This window comes from Choloepus didactylus, chromosome 17 (genome assembly GCF_015220235.1).
Source record: "Choloepus didactylus isolate mChoDid1 chromosome 17, mChoDid1.pri, whole genome shotgun sequence".
In the NCBI taxonomy this organism is placed as follows: domain Eukaryota; kingdom Metazoa; phylum Chordata; class Mammalia; order Pilosa; family Megalonychidae; genus Choloepus; species Choloepus didactylus.
Window position 1 is genome coordinate 75,806,570 of NC_051323.1, and position 20,383 is coordinate 75,826,952.

The 20,383-nt window shown below is 65.4% G+C and overlaps 3 protein-coding genes and 1 long non-coding RNA gene across 4 annotated transcripts; 1 reads left to right on the forward strand and 3 right to left on the reverse strand.

The window, feature by feature from the left end:
- Nucleotides 1-396: 396 nt before the first annotated feature.
- LOC119512154 (vegetative cell wall protein gp1-like) lies at nucleotides 397-5,926 on the reverse strand. Its single transcript, XM_037806643.1, has 8 exons — nucleotides 5,708-5,926; nucleotides 5,030-5,540; nucleotides 4,684-4,790; nucleotides 4,459-4,539; nucleotides 4,259-4,332; nucleotides 1,879-1,930; nucleotides 1,187-1,254; nucleotides 397-415 (listed from the first exon to the last, which is right to left on the reverse strand). Exons 1-8 carry the CDS (start codon nucleotides 5,924-5,926, stop codon nucleotides 397-399), a joined length of 1,131 nt encoding a protein of 376 aa, XP_037662571.1.
- ASTL (astacin like metalloendopeptidase) lies at nucleotides 5,842-14,513 on the forward strand. The gene is made up of 8 exons (XM_037807138.1): nucleotides 5,842-6,120; nucleotides 7,594-7,655; nucleotides 9,339-9,429; nucleotides 9,981-10,098; nucleotides 10,742-10,923; nucleotides 12,728-12,809; nucleotides 13,258-13,441; nucleotides 14,089-14,513. The coding sequence occupies exons 1-8, from the start codon at nucleotides 5,937-5,939 to the stop codon at nucleotides 14,392-14,394; spliced, it is 1,209 nt and encodes a 402-aa protein (XP_037663066.1). The 5' UTR covers nucleotides 5,842-5,936; the 3' UTR covers nucleotides 14,395-14,513.
- On the reverse strand, nucleotides 8,911-10,785 carry LOC119512465. Its single transcript, XR_005212386.1, has 4 exons — nucleotides 10,531-10,785; nucleotides 9,649-10,053; nucleotides 9,324-9,410; nucleotides 8,911-9,210 (listed from the first exon to the last, which is right to left on the reverse strand). It is a non-coding gene; the product is annotated as an uncharacterized LOC119512465 (long non-coding RNA).
- A 2,179-nt stretch (nucleotides 14,514-16,692) lies between the features above and the next one.
- Nucleotides 16,693-20,256, reverse strand: LOC119512463 (nascent polypeptide-associated complex subunit alpha, muscle-specific form-like). The gene is made up of 3 exons (XM_037807137.1): nucleotides 19,628-20,256; nucleotides 17,966-19,043; nucleotides 16,693-17,457 (listed from the first exon to the last, which is right to left on the reverse strand). Exons 2-3 carry the CDS (start codon nucleotides 18,285-18,287, stop codon nucleotides 17,348-17,350), a joined length of 432 nt encoding a protein of 143 aa, XP_037663065.1. The 5' UTR covers nucleotides 18,288-19,043; nucleotides 19,628-20,256; the 3' UTR covers nucleotides 16,693-17,347.
- Nucleotides 20,257-20,383: the final 127 nt, after the last annotated feature.

A 20,383-nucleotide genomic window follows, 5' to 3' on the forward strand; every position in this document is an offset into this window, starting at 1 on the left:
TTATGCAGAACCTTGAGGCTGTGTCCATAAAATGTTTTGTGTAAAAAACAGCAAATCTCCCAAATCAATGCCTGGGGAAAGCCCCAAAGGTGGTTCATAATCTGACCCCACCTTTCCTTCTGACATGGCGCCGAGGTCGGGGGGGGCCTGGCCTCCCCACAGCAGCCACCGCAGGAGCCCCCAGCCCCTGCCCCTCCGCGGGCAGTGTCCTCTCCCCGGCAGGTTCTGCCCCACAGCTGGGGGCGCGGGTGGTGTCCAAGGCCCCCGCACAGCTCAGAGCCGGGCCCCGCGGCCTCGCGACCCACTGCCTCTGGAGCGTGTGTCTGTGGGGGCCCTGCGTGGGGCCCTTCCTAGAGGGGTGTGTGTGATGTGGGTTCCTATGGGTGTGTGTTCCTGTCACGTGTGGCGAGTACACCTGTGTGTCACATGAGGCACCACGGGAGCCTGTGGCTGCGTGTTCCCGAGGGTGTGTGTGCGGGACACTGATTACGTGCTTCAACTTGGCGGGCCTGGGCTGGGGGACCGGATCCACCCCTGGGGAGGGTAGTGGGCACGGGCGACAGCGCCCTCTACAGCCCCCCGGGCCTGGGAAAGTGAGGCTGGAGGCAGGCCCCATTTCCTCACCCAAAATACACCACTGTTAGGGGAGGCTTGCCGGAGGGAACCGCCTTTTCCCCACCCCCTTATCTTGCCCGGACACTCCCCGTTGCCAGTGCAACTCCCATCACCACCAGTGCGCATACATTGTTGCCAGACACCGTTACCGGAGCAACTCTCGCCCCTTTTCAATCAACCTCCGCGCCCTCTCAGAACCAATCCAAGCCTTTAACCTCTACAGCTACCCCGCCCTCTAAACGCCCGATATAAGCTTGTACTCTCCCCTAATAAACTCTCTCTTGGTTTCTTCACCCTAAAAGAACCGTGTCCCGCCTGTTCCTTTCTCGCCGCCCTCCATACTTTGCACGCCTCCCGCCGGGGACCTGGCCAAGTCCCCCGCCTCGCCCTCGCCTCCGGGAAAGAGCCCCCGCCGCCGGTACCCTCGGAGCAATCCTGAGAGCCTAGGATTTAGCAACCGGCCGCCACCCTCCCCCAGACAAGTCAACTGCGACCGCACGTGTGCATGTGCCGGGCCCGGCCTCAGCTTCCCCACGGAGGGCAGCACGGCCTCTCTCCTCTCCTCCCCCACCCTCGCGCCCCCAGGTCCGAGGGCCCGTCCTGGCTGGGCCCGTGGCAGCCCTGCTCCCCAGCACCTTCCTGCCCCCAGAGGGGCAGAGGACACGGTGGGCTTAGGTTCCCCGCCCACCCACTCAACCTGCTTGTCCTTGTTGGTTGTCCTGGCTTAGCCAGCACAGGACGAGGGTGTTTGGGAAGGCCCAAGACATGGCCCCCAACCCAGAAGCAGATGGGTGCTCCCCAGGCCGCCGGGAAGCAGAGGGGTGCTCCCGGGTGGCAGCACTGGGCACTGTGCTTTGCTTGGGGACCGGATGTGCTGAGACCCTGGGGACGGCTGTGCAGGAGCCCATCGTGCTCCGGCCTCCCCCTGATATTCCCAGCTGCCTGGGGTGTTCCCAGCCAACTCCTTTGCATCCTTCCAAACTCAGCTCAGGGCACACACCTGCTGGATGCCGTCCTGAGCACTTGGCACGGTGCATTTAAGGGGGCAGCATGGTTCGATGGTGGGGGTCAGTGTCCTTATCTGTAAAATGGGCTTTAACATTAGCCCCTCCCTCCTCGGGTGGAATCGATGATCACACAAGTCAGCCCCCGGCACACAACAGGTGGAACCCCACAGTAGGTCTCCTCTTTAAGTCAGCTTCCTTCACTTGCAATGAGTATTTGGGGTTCCCTGGGTGTCTTCATGGGGGTCTGCTCCCTTACCCGGCTGGCAGCAGCATCTGCCTTGCCCCCCACCCCAGAGCTCCTGAGGGCCCTGGAGGCCAAGGTTTCCAGGGGTGCAGGGGTGCAGGGTGTGGGTGTGGGTGTGCAGGTGTGTGGGTGTGTTAGAATGCATGTGTGCAGGGATGCAGGTGTGCAGGGTTGCAGGTGTGCAGGTGTGTGGGTATGCAGGGGTTCAGGTGTGCAGAGTTGCAGGTGTGTGGGTGTGGGTGTGCAGGGGTGCATGTGTGCAGGGGTGCAGGTGTGTGGGTGTGCAGGTGTGTGGGTGTGCAGGGGTGCATGTGTGCAGGGGTGCAGGTGTAGAGGGGTGCGGGTGTGCAGGGGTGCAGGTGTGCAGGGGTGCGGGTGTGTGGGTGTGCAGGGGTGCAGGTGTGCAGAGGTGCAGGGGTACAGGTGTGCAGGTGTGTGAGTGTGAGTGTGCAGGGATGCGGGTGTGCAGGTGTGCGGGTGTGCAGGTGTGCAGGTGTGTGGGTGGGCAGGGGTGCAGGGTTGTGTGCAGGGGTGCATGTGTTCAGGGGTGCAGGTGTGTGGGTGTGGGTGTGCAGGGATGCATGTGTGCAGGGGTGCAGGTGTGGGGGTGTGCAGGTGTGTGGGTGTGGGTGTGCAGGTTTGTGGGTGTGCAGGAGTGCATGTGTGCAGGGGTGCAGGTGTAGGGGGTGCGGGTGTGCAGGGGTGCGGGTGTGTGGGTGTGTAGGTGTGTGGGTGTGGGTGTGCAGGTTTGTGGGTGTGCAGGTGTGTGGGTGTGGGTGTGCAGGTGTGCAGGTGTGTGGGTGTGCAGGTGTGTGGGTGTGGGTGTGCAGGGGTGCAGGTGTAGGGGGGTGCAGGTGTGCAGGGGTGCAGGTGTGTGGGTGTGCAGGTTTGTGGGTGTGCAGGTTTGTGGGTGTGCAGGGGTGCATGTGTGCAGGGGTGCAGGTGTAGGGGGGTGCGGGTGTGCAGGGGTGCGGGTGTGTGGGTGTGTAGGTGTGTGGGTGTGGGTGTGCAGGTTTGTGGGTGTGCAGGTGTGTGGGTGTGGGTGTGCAGGTGTGCAGGTGTGTGGGTGTGCAGGTGTGTGGGTGTGCAGGGGTGCAGGTGTAGGGGGGTGCAGGTGTGCAGGGGTGCAGGTGTGTGGGTGTGCAGGTGTGTGGGTGTGCAGGTTTGTGGGTGTGCAGGGGTGCATGTGTGCAGAGGTGCAGGTGTAGGGGGTGCGGGTGTGCAGGGGTGCGGGTGTGTGGGTGTGTAGGTGTGTGGGTGTGGGTGTGCAGGTTTGTGGGTGTGCAGGTGTGTGGGTGTGGGTGTGCAGGTGTGCAGGTGTGTGGGTGTGCAGGTGTGTGGGTGTGGGTGTGCAGGGGTGCAGGTGTAGGGGGGTGCAGGTGTGCAGGGATGCATGTGTGCAGGGGTGCAGGTGTGTGGGTGTGCAGGTTTGTGGGTGTGCAGGGGTGCATGTGTGCAGGGGTGCAGGTGTGCAGCAGTTCAGGTGTACAGGGGTGTGGGTGTGCAGGGGTGGGATGTGCAGGCGTGCAGCAGAGCAGCAGAGTGAGTGCACAGGGGTGCAGGTGTGCATGGGTGCATGTTTGTGGGTGCACATCTTGACCAGGCAGGACACGGAGGCCGGGGCCTGTGGCCCTCTGGGCCCTCACTCTGTGAGGCCAGGTGAAGGGTGACCCCTGCCCCGTGTGCCCTCTGCTCTCTGCGGTGTGTGTGGGGGGCTCTCTCGGGGGAACTGAGCCGGGCTGGGACTGCAGTCAGGGCCCTGAGCGGGTTCCACGTGGCCCTGCCGGCTGGGGTGGATCCGGGGTCACCGGGCCCTCCCACCACACAGCCCCCCTCAGGTCTGACAGGCCTGGGGGCTGAGGCCCGGCCCACCCGTCCCAGCCCAGACCCTCCTATCCCGCCTCCACCCCACCCACCCCTACCTGTGTCTTTCTTGGTTTGTCTTCCAAACAAACTGCATTTCTTAAGAATCTAAGTTTCTCCCAGGTGAAGTCCAACTCGTGTGTCTGATGTGCCTGAAGTAAGGAGGGGCTGTGACATCTGCCCAGAGCTGAGGCCTGAGTGGCAGCTCTGTCTGTCCGTCTGTCTGTGCTGCCCTGGCAGGGTGACGATTATTTTTAAAAAGAGGCTTTACTTTTCAGAGAAGTTTTAGGTTTACAGAAAAGCCCAGTGGATAGAACAGATCCCCCACCCGCCCCCTGTACCCCGTTAGGGTCCCCGAGGAAGCCTGAGCCCGGCAGCTCGGCCGTCACAGTGGGGAGCCCACTCGATACATTGTCACGTGGGAAGCCCCAGCGTCCAGTAGGGTCACCCTGGGCAGCAGTTCTGTGGGGGCAGCCCCTGTTCCAGCCTCATCCGGGGGTCTCACTGCCCTGCAAGTCCCTGCGCCCACCTGCCGCCCTCCTCCCTCCCCGGCAGCCCCTGGCCTTTTTGCTGTCGCTGTAGTTTTGCCTTTTCCAGGATGTTCTAGAGATGGAACCCCACAGTAGTTCGCCTTTTCAGGCCGGCTTCCTGCACTTGCAAACGTGCGTTTGGGGTTCCTCTGGTGTCTTCAGGGGGCACCTGCCTCCCCTCCAGGATTCCAAGTCCCACCTTTCGGGAACACTGGACCCCAGGCTCGGCAGGACGCCGGGAGGAGGCCAGGCAGTAGCTGGGGACCCGGCTCGGGCTTCGCTTCACGGGGTGTTGATGTGGGTGGGGGGATCCCCAAATCCTGCCCAGTGCTGAAACCACTCGCCTCCAGAATGCAAACCCCACAGGGCCCCCAGCTGACCAGGCTCTGGGGGGCCACGGGGTGGGGAACTTTGGTTTCCGGACCTGGGAGGTCCAGGTGCCCAGCAGGTCGGGCCCCTCGGGGTGCCACTTGCCCCGCTGTGTCCAGTTGGGGGGCATCCCCTGAGCCGTGCTCGCGTGGCGGCTGGGCACTGTGCGGCGTGGGTGCTAAAGTGAGTTTCTAACTGATGCAGACCCCTTTCCTCCTTCTGCAGTTAGACCCAAGCACGGAGCGGAGGGGACGGGGGTCTCCGCAGGCCACCGGACGGAAGTGCCCGCCTGGGGGCCTCTCGCCATGGTTCTCTGCGCCCTCGTGGCCAGAGGGGACCGCGGGAGAGCAACCCCCAAGGAGGGGCTCCTCAGGGTGACGCCCCGGCCCCTCCCCACCCACTCGGCCAGTTTGGCCAGGAAGGACTGGACCAGGGGCTGGGGGACTCGGTGGGGGGCAGGGAGGGGCTACAGGTGGGAGGGGCGCGGCCGCAGGGGGCAGGGGCTGGGCGCAGGTGAGAGAGGGCGGAGTCACCTGTGTGAAGGGCTGGGCGCAGGTGAGAGGGGGCGGGGTCACGGTGGGCGGGGTGCGGCCCACGTGGGGGCGGGGCCTCCTGCGGGGGGGGGGGGCGCAGGTGGCGGCTGTTGGGCGGGGCGGCAGGTGAGGCCTCGCAGCTGCTACTTAAGGGGAGCGGCGGCGCTGCCCCGAGGCTCTGTCCCGCGGGCGGGTCCACTTGCAGCTGGGGGAGTGGGGTGCGCCGTGGGGAGCATGGGCGGCGTCTGGCCTTGGGTGCTGGGTCTGCTCTCGCTGCCAGGTAAGGGGCCGCCTCCCGCTCCTCGTTTTGGCTCCAGCCTCGGGAGGGCTCAGGAGGGGCCGGGAGGGCGCGGCTGGGGCCCTGGGGGCGCTGATTGATCTTAAAGGGTCAGAGAGAGGCTCCCAGGGGGTCAGCTCCCGGGGGCGCTGGGAGGGGGTGAATGGGGGCTCCGGAGGCCCGAGGTGTCAGGGGTGGTGCCCGGGACATCCTTGCTCTCTGTTGAGGGGAGCCCAGGGCCAGGGCTTGCCCAGGCTGAGCCCGTTTACCCAGAGCCCTTGAGCAGAGTCCGAGGCCGGCCCTGCACCCCGCGTCAGCATGGGGCCCGTCTCCCTGGGCCCCGCCTTCCTGCCCCCACTCGGGCACTCAGAGCCCCGGGCTGCCTTCCTGAGCCAGGGGTCGGTCCCGCCGGGGTGCCGGGTCTGCAGAGCGGGCGGCCTGGCAGCCTCCGGGACACGGCTGGGCCATGGCTGATGCCCCCTCCCCATCCTGGGCCCCATGTCCTGTGTCCTGTCTCCCCGGGGGATCCATGAGCGTGCACCTGCACCCCGGCCAGGTTGCATCCTGGGGGCACCTGCAGCCTCCAGCTGCCCAGGAGCCTGTGATACCAGCTTCCCGGAAAACCTCACCGCCGAGGGGACCCAGGAGACCTGGGGCCCGGACATCCCCGCCATCAACCAAGGTGAGGCCTGGAGGGTCGGGGAGGGCAGGCGCGAGTGCAGAGAAGTGGGGGAACGGGCCATGCCCGGGGCTCGCGGGGTGTTCTCTGGGCAGCTTCTGAAACCTCTGGCGGATGTTTCCTCTTTAGGAAGGGAGGAGACTCCAGGCTGATGAAAGTGTGGGTCTTTGGGGCTCTCTGAGCCTGGGTGTTGAGCTAAATCACTAGTGGACTTTGAGGAGTTAGCCCTCCCTGCAGGACAGTCTGTGTGTGTGTGTGCGTGCATACGCGTGTGCAAGGCAACATGCCGCCCGGGTGGGTCTGGGCTGCAGAACGAGCGTGTGTGAGCATCCCGGGACGAGGCGGGAGAAGTGGAGACCGGGCTCCCCGGGGCTGAGCGGTTTGGGGAACAGGGTGTGGGCCTGCCCCGGGGGGATCTCCCGGTGGGGTAACCACTGTGCCATCTGCCCGAGAAGCCTTCTCGGCCCCCTTCTCTCTGTGGGCCCCTCCTTTCCAAGCCCCAGCACCCAGCCAGGCAGCACCACCCTCTGGCCACTGCGAACGGTCTGGAGGTCGGCGGGACCAGGCTGGGTTTTCCCTGGGACCGATTTTCAGATCTGTAGAGGAAGCTTGGCTGGGGCGGCCATCTCTGGGCTTACTGCACCGCCTCCCAGCTGCTGACCATCGGCCACGAGGGCCTCCCAGCTGCACCTGCCCTTGACCAGCGGGAGCTGCGTCCTCCAGAGAGCCTGGGGGTTTCCCTCCCACAGCCCCTGCCTCAGGTGGGGCGGCTCTGCGGGGCTCTCTGCTCTGGAGCCCGGGGTGCAGGCCGAGCCGGTGCCCCCACTCTCCCCCACTCCCTCGCTGCCCAGCATCTGCTCCTTCCCTCTCGGGGGCTCCAGGGAACCAGCATGAGGCGCCTCCGGAAATCCCAGCTGAGGAGGAGCCTGGGGAGATGGAAAGCAGGGGTGTGGGGCACTGCTGAAGCCATCTGGGGCACCCCAGGGTGCTGGGGACGCCCAGGGAGAGAAGGAGAGGGAGAGCGAGCGAGGGCTGTGGGAGCCAGCACTTGCCTCCCTCCTGTGGTGGAGTGTGTTGGGATTTCTGTCACTTGCCCCCAGAGTGGCATATTAGGGTCCTAAATAAAACCCAGCTGGGTAGGAATTAGGTGGGGGGCGAGGTGGGCAGGAGAGCCCAGGAGAGCGGCGTGGCCTGGAGCAGAGGCTGAAGGAGGCGGGTGACAGAGAACCCCAGCCGTGGGAGGACGGGGTTGGGGCTCCATGGGGGGGCTCTGGGGGTCGCTGTGAGGGCGCAGGAGAAGGATATGATCTGCTGAGGAGCGTCCTACATGTGGATCAAGGCCCGGGGGGGCTGTGCCACCTGCCTGAGGCCACACAGCCTTGTGCCCAGGGAGGTGCCAGCTCCAGAGCTGGAGGGGCAGGTGCTGCGGGTCGTGGGGCTCCCCGGCCTGCCCTGAGTCCCTCTCCTCCTTCGCAGGGCTCACCCCAGAGGAGACCCCCGAGAGCAGCTTCCTCCTGGAGGGGGACATCATCCGGCCGGTGAGTGCCCGGGTGAGAGTATCCTTACCGGCTTCGAGGAACCCCTCTTTGGCGCTTGTGGCTTGATGGACACCCCCTTTCTAAAAACTCTGGATGTTCTGTTGCCTACAAGAGAAGGGTGGCAGCAGTCAGCCTGGAGGGCTTCCTGAAGGAGGGGGTTTGGACCCTCGAGGCCCGGCATGGTATCCTGCCCGGGTCGGGGAGACCCTCAGAACCACGAAGAGATGCGCACAGCCTGGCGGGGTGGCTGGAGGGGCCGTGGGTGGAGGCGGGTGCCCTGGAGGCCCTGGGAAGGCAGTGCAAGGGGGCTGCAGAGAGACCACCTTGGCTGGGGTGGAGGGGCTGAGTCGGCCAGGGAGAGGCCGGCTGGGAACTGGGGTGACGGGCCGGCAGAGAAGGGGGTATGGACTGTTGGGGGGCAGTGCCACCTTTAAGGCACAGGGGACAGCAGAAGGCTCCAAACAGAACCTCGTGGGAAGCGGGCTGTTCTGCTGGTGTGGACGGCGTGGTCTGGGGGCCAGGCTGGGGCCCTGGGGGGACAGGCAGGGAGCAGACAGGCAGGGGGAGGCCCCTGGTCCAGGTTACCCGGAGAGAGCTCAGGGGCGGCCACGCAACCATGGCAGAACAGAATGAACGAAAGCTCTGGCAGCCAGAGGGGCAGGCGCGGTGGCCGGTGAGGGCTGGAGGCCGAGGGCTCTGGCTGGTGGAAAGACGGAGAAAGGAGCTGTGGTGCGGTCGCAGTTGATTCGTCTGGGGGGGGGGGGGTGGCGGCTGGTTGCTAAATCCTAGGCTCTCAGGATTGCTTGGAGGGTACCGGCGGCGGGGGCTCTTTCCCGGAGGCGAGGGTGAGGCGGGGGACTTGGCTAGGTCCTCGGCGGGGTGGCGTGCAAAGTATGGAGGGCGGCGAGAAAGGAACAGGCGGGACACGTTTCTTTTTAGGGTGAAGAAACCAAGAGAGTTTATTAGGGGAGAGTACAAGCTTATATCGGGCGTTTAGAGGGCGGGGTGGCTGTAGAGGTTAAAGGCTTGGATTGGTTCTGAGAGGGCGCGGAGGTTGATTGAAAAGGGGCGAGAGTTGCTCCCGTAACGGTGTCTGGCAACAATGTATGCGCACTGGTGGTGATGGGAGTTGCACTGGCAACGGGGAGTGTCCGGGCAAGATAAGGGGGTGGGGAAAAGGCGGTTCCTTCCGGCAAGCCTCCCCTAACAGTGTTATTTTGGGTGAGGAAACGGGGCCTGCCTCCGGCCTCACTTTCCCAGGCCCGGGGGGCTGCGGAGGGCGCTGTCGCCCGTGCCCACCACCCTCCCCAGGGGCTGATTAGGTCCCCCAGCCCAGGCCCGCCAAGTTGAAGCACGTAATCAGTGTCCCGCACTGTGGGACCAGGGGTGCTGCATCACCCCAACAGGACCCAGTCACCCTCCTCTTTCCACCTCACGTTCACGAAGGCTCAGGAGCTGCTGGAGCTCAGGGGTGGGGGGCTGGGGCCCCTAGTCCGCCTCTTCAGGGACGGGAATTTCTCAGACTTCTTCTGCTTGATGGAATAAATTGCAAGTCCTGTGCCAAAGAATTGCCTTGTGCATCATACTCTGCACAGCTGGCACCGTCCAGGTCCCCGGCCCTGTCGCGTTTCTAATGCCCACCGCCCCCACCCAGTGCCCGCATCCCACCTCTCGCACCCTCAGAGTCCCTTCCGGCTGTTGTCAGCTGAGAGCAGCAGGTGGCCCAAGACTGGTGACGTTGTCGAGGTCCCCTTCCTGCTCTCCAGCAAGTACGGTGAGTTAGCAGAGTGGGGGGCTTCCTGTGCCCCCACACCTCACGCCCCAGGAGCTGGCAGCACCCCCCACAGCCTCAGCCAGGGGTGCCCCCTCTTCCTGACGCGGCCCTGGCTTCTCTCCAGGTTTCTCTTTTCTGTCCTGCTCTTCATCAACCCCCCATCACCCCCTCCCTGGGTCGGGAGCGTTCGGCCTGCAACCCTGGGGTTCCTTGGCTCACCATGACGTGCTGACGTCCCCTCCTTTCTCCTCCGGGCTCCCACTGGCTTCGGGCTTCAGGCACCCCCGTGGCTTTCTCTCCGCAAGGCCTCCAGGGATCTGGGCCATGGCCACCCCCGTTCACTCGGGCCACACGTGACCTAAAGTGGCATCGTCAAGAGGACCCTTTACAGGGGCTCACACCCCTCACGGCTAAGGACACGTCTCAACTGGGCGGCAGACCTCAGCCCCCAGCCCCAGCCTCCCTCCCCAGCACTCTTCACTGTCCTTTCGTGACCCTCCATTTGGGGGCGTGCGTCTGAAGCTCCGCTTGGCTGGGGGTCTCCTCCCCAGATGAGCACAGCCGGGGGGTCATCCTGGCGGCGTTTGCCGAGTTTGAACACTTCACGTGCGTCAGGTTTGTCCCCTACGGGGGCCAGAGGGACTTCATTTCCATCGTGCCCATGTCGGGGTAGGTGCTCTGTGTGTGCGTGTGCGTGTGCATATGTGTGTGTGTGTGTGTGTGTGTGTGTGAGTTCAGCCCAGGATTATGGGATTAAGCACTGTGTAAAGCCATTTTTGGGGTCCGAGGTCCCCCTGCCCACCCTGAGTGCTTTCCCCCTGTGGGTTGGGCCTGCAAACTCTGGGGGTGGGGGGTGGGGGAGGGGAGGGCGTTGGGCGCTTGTTCACAGACCCCCTTCCCCGGGGGGCTTCCTGGCCCCAAACCCCTGCTCCCAGGGTGCCTGAGCTACATCACTCTGGGCAGGTCCCCTGACTTCTGGGCCTGTTCCCCTTCTTTGTGAGATGGGCTGATGCACCCACTTTGTAGCCTTGACTGGGTGCCCACATGTGGGGGTGCTTGTGCAGGGAGCTGCCTCTTTTTCACGCTGGCCTTGCTTCCTACCTTCTCCCTGCAGCCCAGGCTGGTAACGGGGTTCCATGACACCCATTTCACAGGAGGCCAGGCAGCAAAGGAACCGGTGGGGGAGCTGCACCCGGGGACGGGGCTCCCCACCTGCTCTTCACCATCCCAGGCCCGGGGCTTGGGGCCGGGGCCTGGGGCTGCTCCTCCGCACTCGGGCCGGTGCCCACCCAGCTGTCCCTCCTGCCTGCAGGTGCTTCTCCAGCGTGGGGCGCGGCGGGGGGATGCAGCTGGTGTCCCTGGCGCCCGCCTGCCTCCGGAGGGGCCCGGGCATCGCGCTGCACGAGCTCATGCACGTGCTGGGCTTCTGGCACGAGCACGCCCGCGCCGACCGGGACCGCTACATCCGCATCGACTGGAGAGAGATCCTCCCAGGTCGGTCTGCAGCGGGGCCTGGGGGCCTGGGGGTGCCCCCCGTGGGGGAGGTGGGTTCTAGAAGAGGGCAAGGGCCAGCACTGCTGACGGGGTGCCACGTTTCTCCTCCTGGGCACCCCCAGCTGCCTGGCACTGCTGGGTGGGCTGGGGGGCTGCGCCCCAGCTGGGGGCACTGAGGCCAGCCAGGGCCCTGGAGTGACCAGGCTGCCTGTGCTGAGCCGGCTCGGGGGTGAGCGCTGTGCTGCAGGGCGTGGGGTGCCCGGCACGGGCGGAGGGAGCCCAGGAGAGTGAGGTGGCCACAGGCACCAGTGAGATCGTGGGGTGCCCCGGAGCTGAGCCCGGTAACCGTGCCCCCGGCCTCCTGGGCGCCACAGCCTGAGGGAGATGGAAGGAGGAGGCCGGAGAGGGGTCGCCGGGAGTTTGTTCTGGGGGTGCAGTTGGGGACCTCTTGCAAGCAGAGTCTGGCGGGGGGATGATGGGTGACTCCGAACCCTGAAAATAGAGAAGGCAAGCCGTCCAAGTGCTCAGGAGAGTCTACCTTTCGACTTTGCGGTTCTCCCTATCATATGGCAAGTTTTTGCACTTGCCGTTTGATGACCAGGGAAAACTTCAAAGTCCGAAAAGTAGAATTCATACAAACATTCTGACCAGGATGCAAGGAAAGGAGAAACTGATAACAAATCAAAACCAAAAACAACTTCTATATGCAAGTTAAAAAAAAAAAAAAAAAAAAACACAAACCACAAAAACTTTCTTTTGGCTTCTTGGTTAAAGAAGAAAGACAAATTGAAATTGCAGGAATTCTATAAAAAGAAAACAGCCCATGGAGACACTGTATCTGGTTCACAGCTAAAGCAGTTTTTAGGGAAAATGTGTAGATTAAATACTTCTGTTAATGCAAAGAGATAACAAATAAATTAAGCATTTCAATCCAAGTTAAGAAAAAATAAAAGGAAAGCAGAAGGAGGGAATTAAGGTAAAATCAGAAATAAAGGATTTAGAAAATAAACAGCACTGATAAATAAATTCAAGAGCTGTTTTTAAAATTAGTTTTTAACTAAAAAATAGGTTAGAACACTATTAACCTATTAATAGGGAGAAAAATGGAGGAAAAGGAGAATATGTTTGTGTTTCGTTTAATACGCTCCGAACAAACTGCCAGCCTGGGCTCACTAATGACAGTAATTAAGTGTCGTGGCGGTGGGGAGGCGGGAACCCGGAGGAGGGTGGGTGGGAAACTTGCACTATCTTCCTTTTAATATTTTTTTATTTTGATTTTTAAACCAGCTGAATAGCTGCCTATTCAAAATTATGTTTAATAATATAAGGGTTTTAAAAGGAAGAAATAAGGTCTCTAGGGGCAGAAATTTCAGGGGAGGGTGGAGCGTGGGCGAGTGGCTGGGCCTGGGGAGTCGGTTTGTGGGGATCAAAGGGGGGGGTGCACAGACCCTCAGGAGGTGGGGGTGAGGGTGGGGGTGGGCAGCGGGCGGTGGCCTGGACGCTGCAGGTTCTACAGGGGTGAGTCCCCACAGGGGGACTTGCGAGGAGCGAGAGGTGAGGGCGCCGAGAACTGTGAGGCGGCCCCCGGCTCCCCGCACCCCCAAGGCCACGAGTGGGTGAAGGAGGCGCAAGGAGGGCCCGTGGGTGCTGACCGCTCAGCACAGGTGGCCCTGCTGGAGGTCTCCAGATCAGACCCGCCCCTCACCTCACTTTCCACCTGCCCCCCCCGACTCCCACCTGCCCCCCACTCCCACCTGCCCTCCCCACCTGCCCTTCCCCCCAGCTCCAGGCCGTTTCCCCCCAGGCTTTGAAATCAACTTCATCAAATCTCGAAGCAGCAACATGCTGGTGCCTTACGACTACTCCTCAGTGATGCACTACGGGAGGTGAGGCCCTCCTCTTCCTCTCCCCTGCGCCCCCCACCCCCCGCTCACCCCTACACTCGCACCGTCCCCACCTCCACCCCACCCCCAGTCGCCTCGCCCCGCCCACTCGCCCCGCCCCGTTCTCACTCACCCCGCCCCATCCTCTCTCGCCCCGCCCCACTCGCCTCGCCCCGCCCACTCGCCCCGCCCCATGCTCACTCGCCCGCCCCGCCCACTCGCCTCGCCCCGCCCACTCGCCCCGCCCCCGACCACTCGCCCGCCCCGCCCACTTACCCCGCCCCACCCACTTGCCTCGCCCCCATTCCCCCCGCCCACTCGCCCCGCCCCCATCCTCACTCGCCCGCCCCGCCCACTCCCCGCCCCCCAGCCCACTCTCCCCGCCCCCATCCTCACTCGCCCGCCCCGCCCACTCCCCGCCCCCCGCCCACTCGCCCCGCCCCCCCTCCAGGTTCGCCTTCAGCCGCCGCGGGGCCCCCACCATCGTGCCGCTCTGGGCCCCCCACGTCCACCTCGGGCAGCGGAGGAACCTGAGCGCCTCGGACGTCACCCGCGTCCTCAGGCTCTACGCCTGCGGCCCCCGCGGGGCAGGTGAGCGGCCCGGGGCGGGACCCCCAGCCACAGCCCCCAGTGGGGCTTGCGTCTGATCCGGGGCAGGAGGCTGTCGGGGGCAGCCTTAGCCGGAAGAGGGACCCCAGCCCCTACAGGGACAGATGAGCGACCGCGGCCACACTCGAGGCGCCAGGAAGGTGGGGCCCGCAGCCCCCCGCCACGGAGGCCAGCTTCGGTGGGGGGCCGCCGAGGAAGCCGGAAACAAGAAGTGCCGGGCGTGCTTCAGGGACACGCACACCCGGGGGAAGACGACTCGGGAGTCGGGGGGCGGGAGGCAGGGAGAGCACAGGGCTCCCCGGGCCGGGGTCCGCCCTCCAGTCGTTAGGCTCTGCGGCCTGACAAATGTGCGGACTCTCCTGCACTTAGGCATCTGTGTCTATTTAAAACAGCCTCACTGAGGCCTAATCCACGTACAAGTGCACCTTCCAGCGCGTACAGTTTAATGGTTTTTCGTGTATTCCGAGTTGTGCAGCCATCACCATGCTCCGTTTTAGGACACCGGGCCTGGGGGGGCTCAGCCGGGGTGGGGCGGCTGGGCCCGTCGTGGCCGGTCACCCTCTCCTGCCGGCTGCACCCCAGGCCCCCGGGAACAAGGCTAAGCCTCTCCAAAATCTCCTTTCCTCTGGGGTTCGGGGATGTGACCCCCTCTTTTCCTGCTCCAGGGTCCCAGAGCCCCACCCCAGCCTCCAGGCCGTACCTGCAGAGGCTTCTGTCAGCGATGATGGCAGAATCCAGGACCCCCCACCCCGGTGGCCCCCAGGCTGGAGGCCAGCATGTCACTGCGGGGCCTGGAGAGAGCCCGGCGGGGTGGGGGCCTCCCGCTCCGGGGAAGTTCCATGAAGAGGCCTCGGCCAGGCCGCCCCAGGCCCCGAGATCTAGGCCTGGAGCACGGGCTCCTGGAACTGCTCTGGCCCAAGCCCCCACTGTGCCCCCAGCCCCATCCCTAGAATTAGGAAGCCAGCCAGCACCCGTCTAGGATGCTTTGGGGAGCCCGTGGCTTCTGTCCCCCGTGGGGAGGGTGCCCACCCCTTGGCCCCACTGGGACTCCCTGTCTTCCAGCCCCACTCTGGTCTCCCTCTCTTGGAGGGCAAGGCACCCCCCATCATATGCCCCCTCCCTCAGCTTGCGCCCCCCAAGGCTCCCATCTGTGGTGGGGGGAGGTGCCAGGGGAGGCCTGATGTGCCCAGCCCTGGAGTTTGCTGGAAATGAGGGGTGACATTCTCCAGGGCTCCAGGTTGGGGTCTGGGGAGGCAGAGGGAGCAGGCTCCAGCCCTGACGGCCCCGGAACCCACCTCTGGCTAAGGCTCAGCCCCCCACCCCGCAGTGTGGCCTTGGTGCCGTCCCCCCAACTTCCCCAGGCCTGGACCTCCGGGGAGCCCCGTGGCTGGCCCCTGGGTGCAGCCTCCCGTCCTGTCCCTGAGGTTCTCTGTGGCTCTGCAGTCCCGGCCGCCAGCCCTGCACCCCAGGACGGTCCCCGAGCCCACCCTGCTCCCTGCAGCCACCAGCCCGGTGCTCCTGCCCAGGACCCGCAGCCCCGCGCCCCTCTCCTCCAGCACCTGCCTCCCCCACCCAGTGATGCTCCAGGAGAAAGTCTCCGGGGCGGCCGTGAGCAGGAGCCTGACAGGCTGAGAGGGTCCTGCTTGGGGTGCCAGGGGAGCAGGAGCCTCAGGTGTTTGGGGAGAAGCAGAAATAAAAGGCACTCATGCGCCAAGTGCCTCCTCTCGCTGGGCTGGCCGTGTCACCGTGAGGTCACCTCAGCCCTCGCCGTGGCCCTGGGAGTGGGCAGTGAGGGGCTGCCCCATTTACCAGAGGAGGAAACAGAGTTAGGACTTGTAGGCGGCCGCGGGGCGAGGGCGAGGTCTCTGCCCGCACCCAGTCCCGGGTTTCAGCCTCGGGTTCGGAGCCTGCTCAGGGGCCCAGCCTGGGAAGCCCCGTCCCTCTCACCCGGAGACGTGGGGGCCTGAGCGTGGGCTCTGGGTGGGACGGGGGGGCTGCCTGTGCTCCTGGCAGTTCTCCCCATGGGAGCTTCCCAGGCAGAGACCCCTAAGACCGGGCAGCACACGGGCACCCCCACTCACCCGGCGCCCCTGCCTCTGGGCCGCGGTTCCTCTCTGGCCTTGCTGGGGCGGGGAAGCCTTGGGCTTTAGCTTTTCTCTCTGAATCTGGGTCCTCCAGAAGGCGTGGCAGGGCGGCTTGCGGCTCGGGGGGGTCTATCCTTGTCACGAGGGGCCCCCCAGGAGCCACTGCCGAGGGCCCAGTGGTCCAGTCCTGGTTCAGCCCCTCGAGTTCTGGCGGGGGGTGGGATAAGTGCGGGGTCCCAGGGCCCTGAGGACAGGGTGGCCCACTCCCCCTCTCCCCCACTGTCACGCATCACCTGCCCTTGGCTGAACCTCCGGGGGCACGGCAGGCTCTGCTGCAGGCTCAGGTATCGGGGTGGGTGGGCTGGGGTCCACCCCCGGGAGGTCATATTCAGGGATGGGGGGAGGGGGCACCATTGTGGGTGGGTAGGAGACCATCTGGATGGGGCAGTGACGGGAAGGGGGGATTTAGGCTGCGGTTGGGAAGGGTCCCCCCGAGGCTGGCTCTGCGGACCCCGGATGAGCGGGGGAGCCTGTGACCGTGGGGGAGGCGGTAGGCACAGGTGGGCCAGGCCTGGGGGCCGTGAGAGAGGGGAGACGGGGGGGATGGCAAGCAGCTCTGGGGGGCTCTCGGAGGTGAGCAGCAGGCTTGGCCTTATGAAAAGTCACTTGGGTTACACTGGAAAATGGATGGAAGGTGCCGGGGTGGTGGGGCAGAGGAGGGGGAGACGCTGGGGTGCGTTTCGGAGGCAGAGGCAGCTCCACTGGGGTGGGATGAAGGAGGGGAGGGCATGCAGGGCACGGCACCCTGGTCACCACCCTGGGGATGGTGGGGACGGCAGGTTCCCGGGGAGCTGGCTGTGCTCCAGGGGGCCAGCTGGCTCACGCTGGTGGCTCAGGGGCACATGGGCTGGTGAGCCCGAGTGGGAGAGTTGGGCAGGAGCCCCCAACACCCAGACGGAAGCAGGGGCCAGGTGAGCTCCCGAGACCCTCTCAGATGCAGGGGAGGAGGGTCCCAGGACGGGCCGGGGCCGTCACCACTCAGGCCAGCCTCCTCAGCCTCGGCACTGCTAGCACTTTGTGCTGGAGAATTCCTTGTCCTGTACATGTAGGATGTCTAGCAGCGTCTCTGGTCTCTACCCACTAGAGACCAGGGGCATCCCCCCACCCCAGCCAGGATGACCCCAAAATCTCCAGTCAGTGCCAAATGCCTGTTGGGGGACAAAATTGCCCCCCATGAGAACGACCACTTTAGCAGCTGGAAGGAGGAGGAGCCGGGAAAGGGGGCTGAGGGGAGAAGGACCTGTGGAGCGTTGTGGGGACGCTGGAGTGAGCCGGGCACCTGGGGCCAGGTGGGAAAAGGAGCCGGTGCCCCGGGAAAGGGCCGCCAGGACCCTAGGAGGGCCGAGGAGAGGCGGGAGGGTCCGACATGCCTGGGGCACGGCGTTCAGGAGGGGCCACTGGGGGCCGGCCGCTGCAGGGGACACAGGACGTCCCAGGAGTGGGGACCCCCCCCGAAGAGTGGGAGGCAGCAGGGAGTCAGGTCCAGTCCTTGGCGGGACGAGAGAGGCCGGGATGAGGGCAGTAGCAGGGGCCGTGCCTCTGAGCCGAGCGGAGCTCAGGCCCAGGTGCAAGTGGGCACGGAGGGTGCGGGAGCCCCTGCCTGAAGCCCCCAGTTTCTATCAACAGTGAAGCACAGTCAAAGCCTGGGCTGGGGGGTGGGGGGTGGGGCGGCTGGACAGTTCGAGAATGAGGGGGACCAATTTTGACGAGTGGGAAAGTGAGCGTGCCAGGGGAGTGTGGAGATTGGGGTCAAGCGTTTGAGAGAGGCCAGTGGACGCGGTGTGTGTTTCAGTCCAGAAAAAGCGGCTGCCGGCGCGGGGGCAGGGGCTGGATGCTGATGGAGGCTGGTCCAGCCTCGGGCGAGTCATCACAGAGGGAAGAGGACACCGGCGCATGTTCTAGAAGGGGCCAGGAGGAGGGAGGTTGAGTCACACAGGGTAGTCTGGGGACAAGGGTCTCGGGGGCCTCTGGGGAAAGCTGGGGCGGGAAGCCTGTGGGGTGTCAGTCCCGGCGAGCCCTTGGGCCTGGAGAGGCAGTGGCTGCAGGGCTTCACCAAAGGCCACAGCCAGGGATGGGACAACTGTCACCCCGTTGGGAAGTGATGGCACCATTTCCCTCCCAGGTCACCTTTCCCCTGGCCCGTCTCTCCCGGGACCTCCCTGAGAAGGGCCTCCACCCAGCCCTGCTGCCCCTGCCCCTCGCCGCCTGCCAGCGTGGGCCCGGGGTTGGTGGCTGGGGGGCATGTCCATTGGGGGTGATGCATCAAACCGCCGAGCCCGCCCCATTCAGGGCCCTGGGCGTTCGGTGCCCCTCTGGTCCGGTGCCCGGGAACCTGGAGTGTGGGGGCCTCCTCTGCCCCAAGGGTGGTGACTGGGGAGTGGGCCTCACGGTGCATGTGGGGCACACCTAGCGCAGAAGGAGGGTGAGGAGGGTTTGTGGCACAGTGAACAGCTCCTGCGTTGGGAGGTGGGACCCAGGGTGGCCGCTTCCCACGGGGGTCCTCCAGGCGGCCCTGCCTGAGGCTGGCTGTGGGGCTGGGGGAGGCACTCTTGGATGAGAGGGGACGGGTGACAGTGGAGGTCAGCTCCAGCTTGGGAAGAGCTGGAGGCGCCGGGATTCCTGCCCCTGGCTGATGCCCGGCCAGGTGGAGCAGGCAGTGCCCGGAGGTGCTTGTGGGGGGAAATGGAAAGCCATGGAGGGAGATGGGCATCGAGCCAGCGGCACTCATGCTGCACTCGGCTGGGGTGGGGCAGGAGGGGGCGGTGGCCCTGGGAGGTGACACCAGAGCCCGGGTGGAGGCTGAGCCCAGGGCAGCTCCTGGGTCCCCTGCCCAGAGGACTCTGTCCTAGGGGCCCCACCTGCACCTGAGCTCTAGGGGTGCTGGGCAGGGCCTGGCGCTGGGCAGACCCGGAGTTGCCCCTTTGGGCAGGTGTGTACCCTAGTGGTGACTTGCTGGGTGATGGCCTGTGGCCCCTCTGGCCTCCGTTCCTGACAAGCCTTGGGAGCTGGCCCTTTAAGGAAAAACGGGTCAGAAGACAAAAGGCCTGTGCTGCTTGCGGTGGAGAGCCCAGGGCCGCCCCCCAGTCGAGTGCAGTTAGAGGTGGTGAAAGTGCCTTCCCTTCCAACAGGCAGAAACGAGCCTAAGGGGCTGCTGTTCAGGCTCAAGGCCCCTCTTTTGTCCTTCCGCAGGGAGGGGGCTCCTGGGGCCTCTCCGTCCTTGGCAACATGGGCCCAGGTCCCGTCCAACGAGCAGGAAGGTGGCACCTGTAAGACCTGCCCCTGGAGCAGTCAGCTGCGGCCTGGAGGGGGCAAGGGAGGCTGGCTGCCCGCTCCAACTCGGCCTGAGCAGCACCTAGCCAGGGTCAAGAGGAACCACGAGGCTGGGTGACGCGGGTGGGCAGGGGTGACACAGCCCAAGGGCTCCTGTGAGGGCTGGGTGGGCAGCAGTGAGGGTCCAGGGGGCACGCTGGCATGAGTCCGGGCCCTTGGGGGAGAAAGAGCCCTTGTCTTAGAGGCAAATCGATGCTTATTTCCGTGGGCAGGGCCGGCCACGCAGCGCTCTGGGCTGCAAACCCGAGGCCCAGCGTTAGGGGCTCCGGAGACTGAGGCTGACAGGCTGGCACCAGTGGCCGTGGCCTGGGGTGGGCACAGGGGGAGGGGGCGAGAGACTTGAGGGGCCTAGAAGCTCCTTGAATGTGAAATGGAAGGGGTAGGTTTAGTCTGAAATGTCTTTTTTACCCAACTCCTCTGTCCACTGCCACCCGAGAGAGCTGTGCCGTGCGCCTGTGCGCGCACACGGGCCTGCAGCCGGGAGGGCCTGGAGCAGGGGCTGGGTCAGCCCTGGCCCCAGGGGACGGCAGGGAGGCGCAGGCCTCCGGGAGCTCCTCCCTTTCCTGGCTGCCCTTTAGATTTTTTTTTTCTGAGCTCTGTCCAAAAGAGCCCATCCTTGACCCCTTGATCCCTGCTGGGTCTCCCTGCTCTGTGCCAGGGAGGGGACACCTCTTCCTCCTGGTTAAGAGGCTGGAGTTTGCCACCCCCCCACCCCTCCCACGCACTGTTTCCTCTTACCTCCTGTGTCCTTCCTGGGGGAAACTGAGGCAGCTGCGGAGAAACATGGCAGCGGATCGCAGGCTGCGAGCGCCGCTTCCCCCACCGGGCTGGGAGCCTTTTCAGCTCCCCCAGGACGCGGAGGGGACGCGGAGGGGACGCGGAGCTTGTCGCCCGCCGTGGATGGGCTCGGCGCGGGCGGTGGCCTCAGGGGACACTCCTGCCGGGCTCCGCGCGTCCCCTCGGGCTCCGGGGCCCGATGGGGTCCGGTCGGGGCTGGGAAGGGCTTGGGAAGGGCTTCGCCACAGACCCTCCGCTCCTCACCTGGCTTCTCCACTGCGGAGGCGCCGGGTAGAAGGCGTGAGGTTCCCGGGCTCCCGCGCCCCAACGCACTCACCCACCCTCTCCTGGGAGCTCTTCGCGGCGGGAGGGGAGAGCGGCTGGAGCCAACGGCCCCGGACCCGGGCGCTCGCCCCGGCCAGCAGTCCGCAGGCGAGGGGACTCACCTCAGCGCCCGCGGGAGCCCCGGTCCCGCAGCCCCAGCCCCTCGCGCACCGACGCTTCCACGTCTGCTCGCGCCCGCCGCACAGTCCCGAAGCCCCCAGACGCCGGGGGGCCCCCAGACCTCCGACGGCGCAGCGGCGGCCACCAGGAAGGGTAGGGGCGCCGGGGCGGCGGCCGGGGCCCCCGCCGCCCTCCCTCCGCCCGCCCGCCCGCACCGCCTCCCTCGCTCCCCCCCCCCGCCCCGGCTCCTCCCCGGCGCCGCCTCCGCGCGCT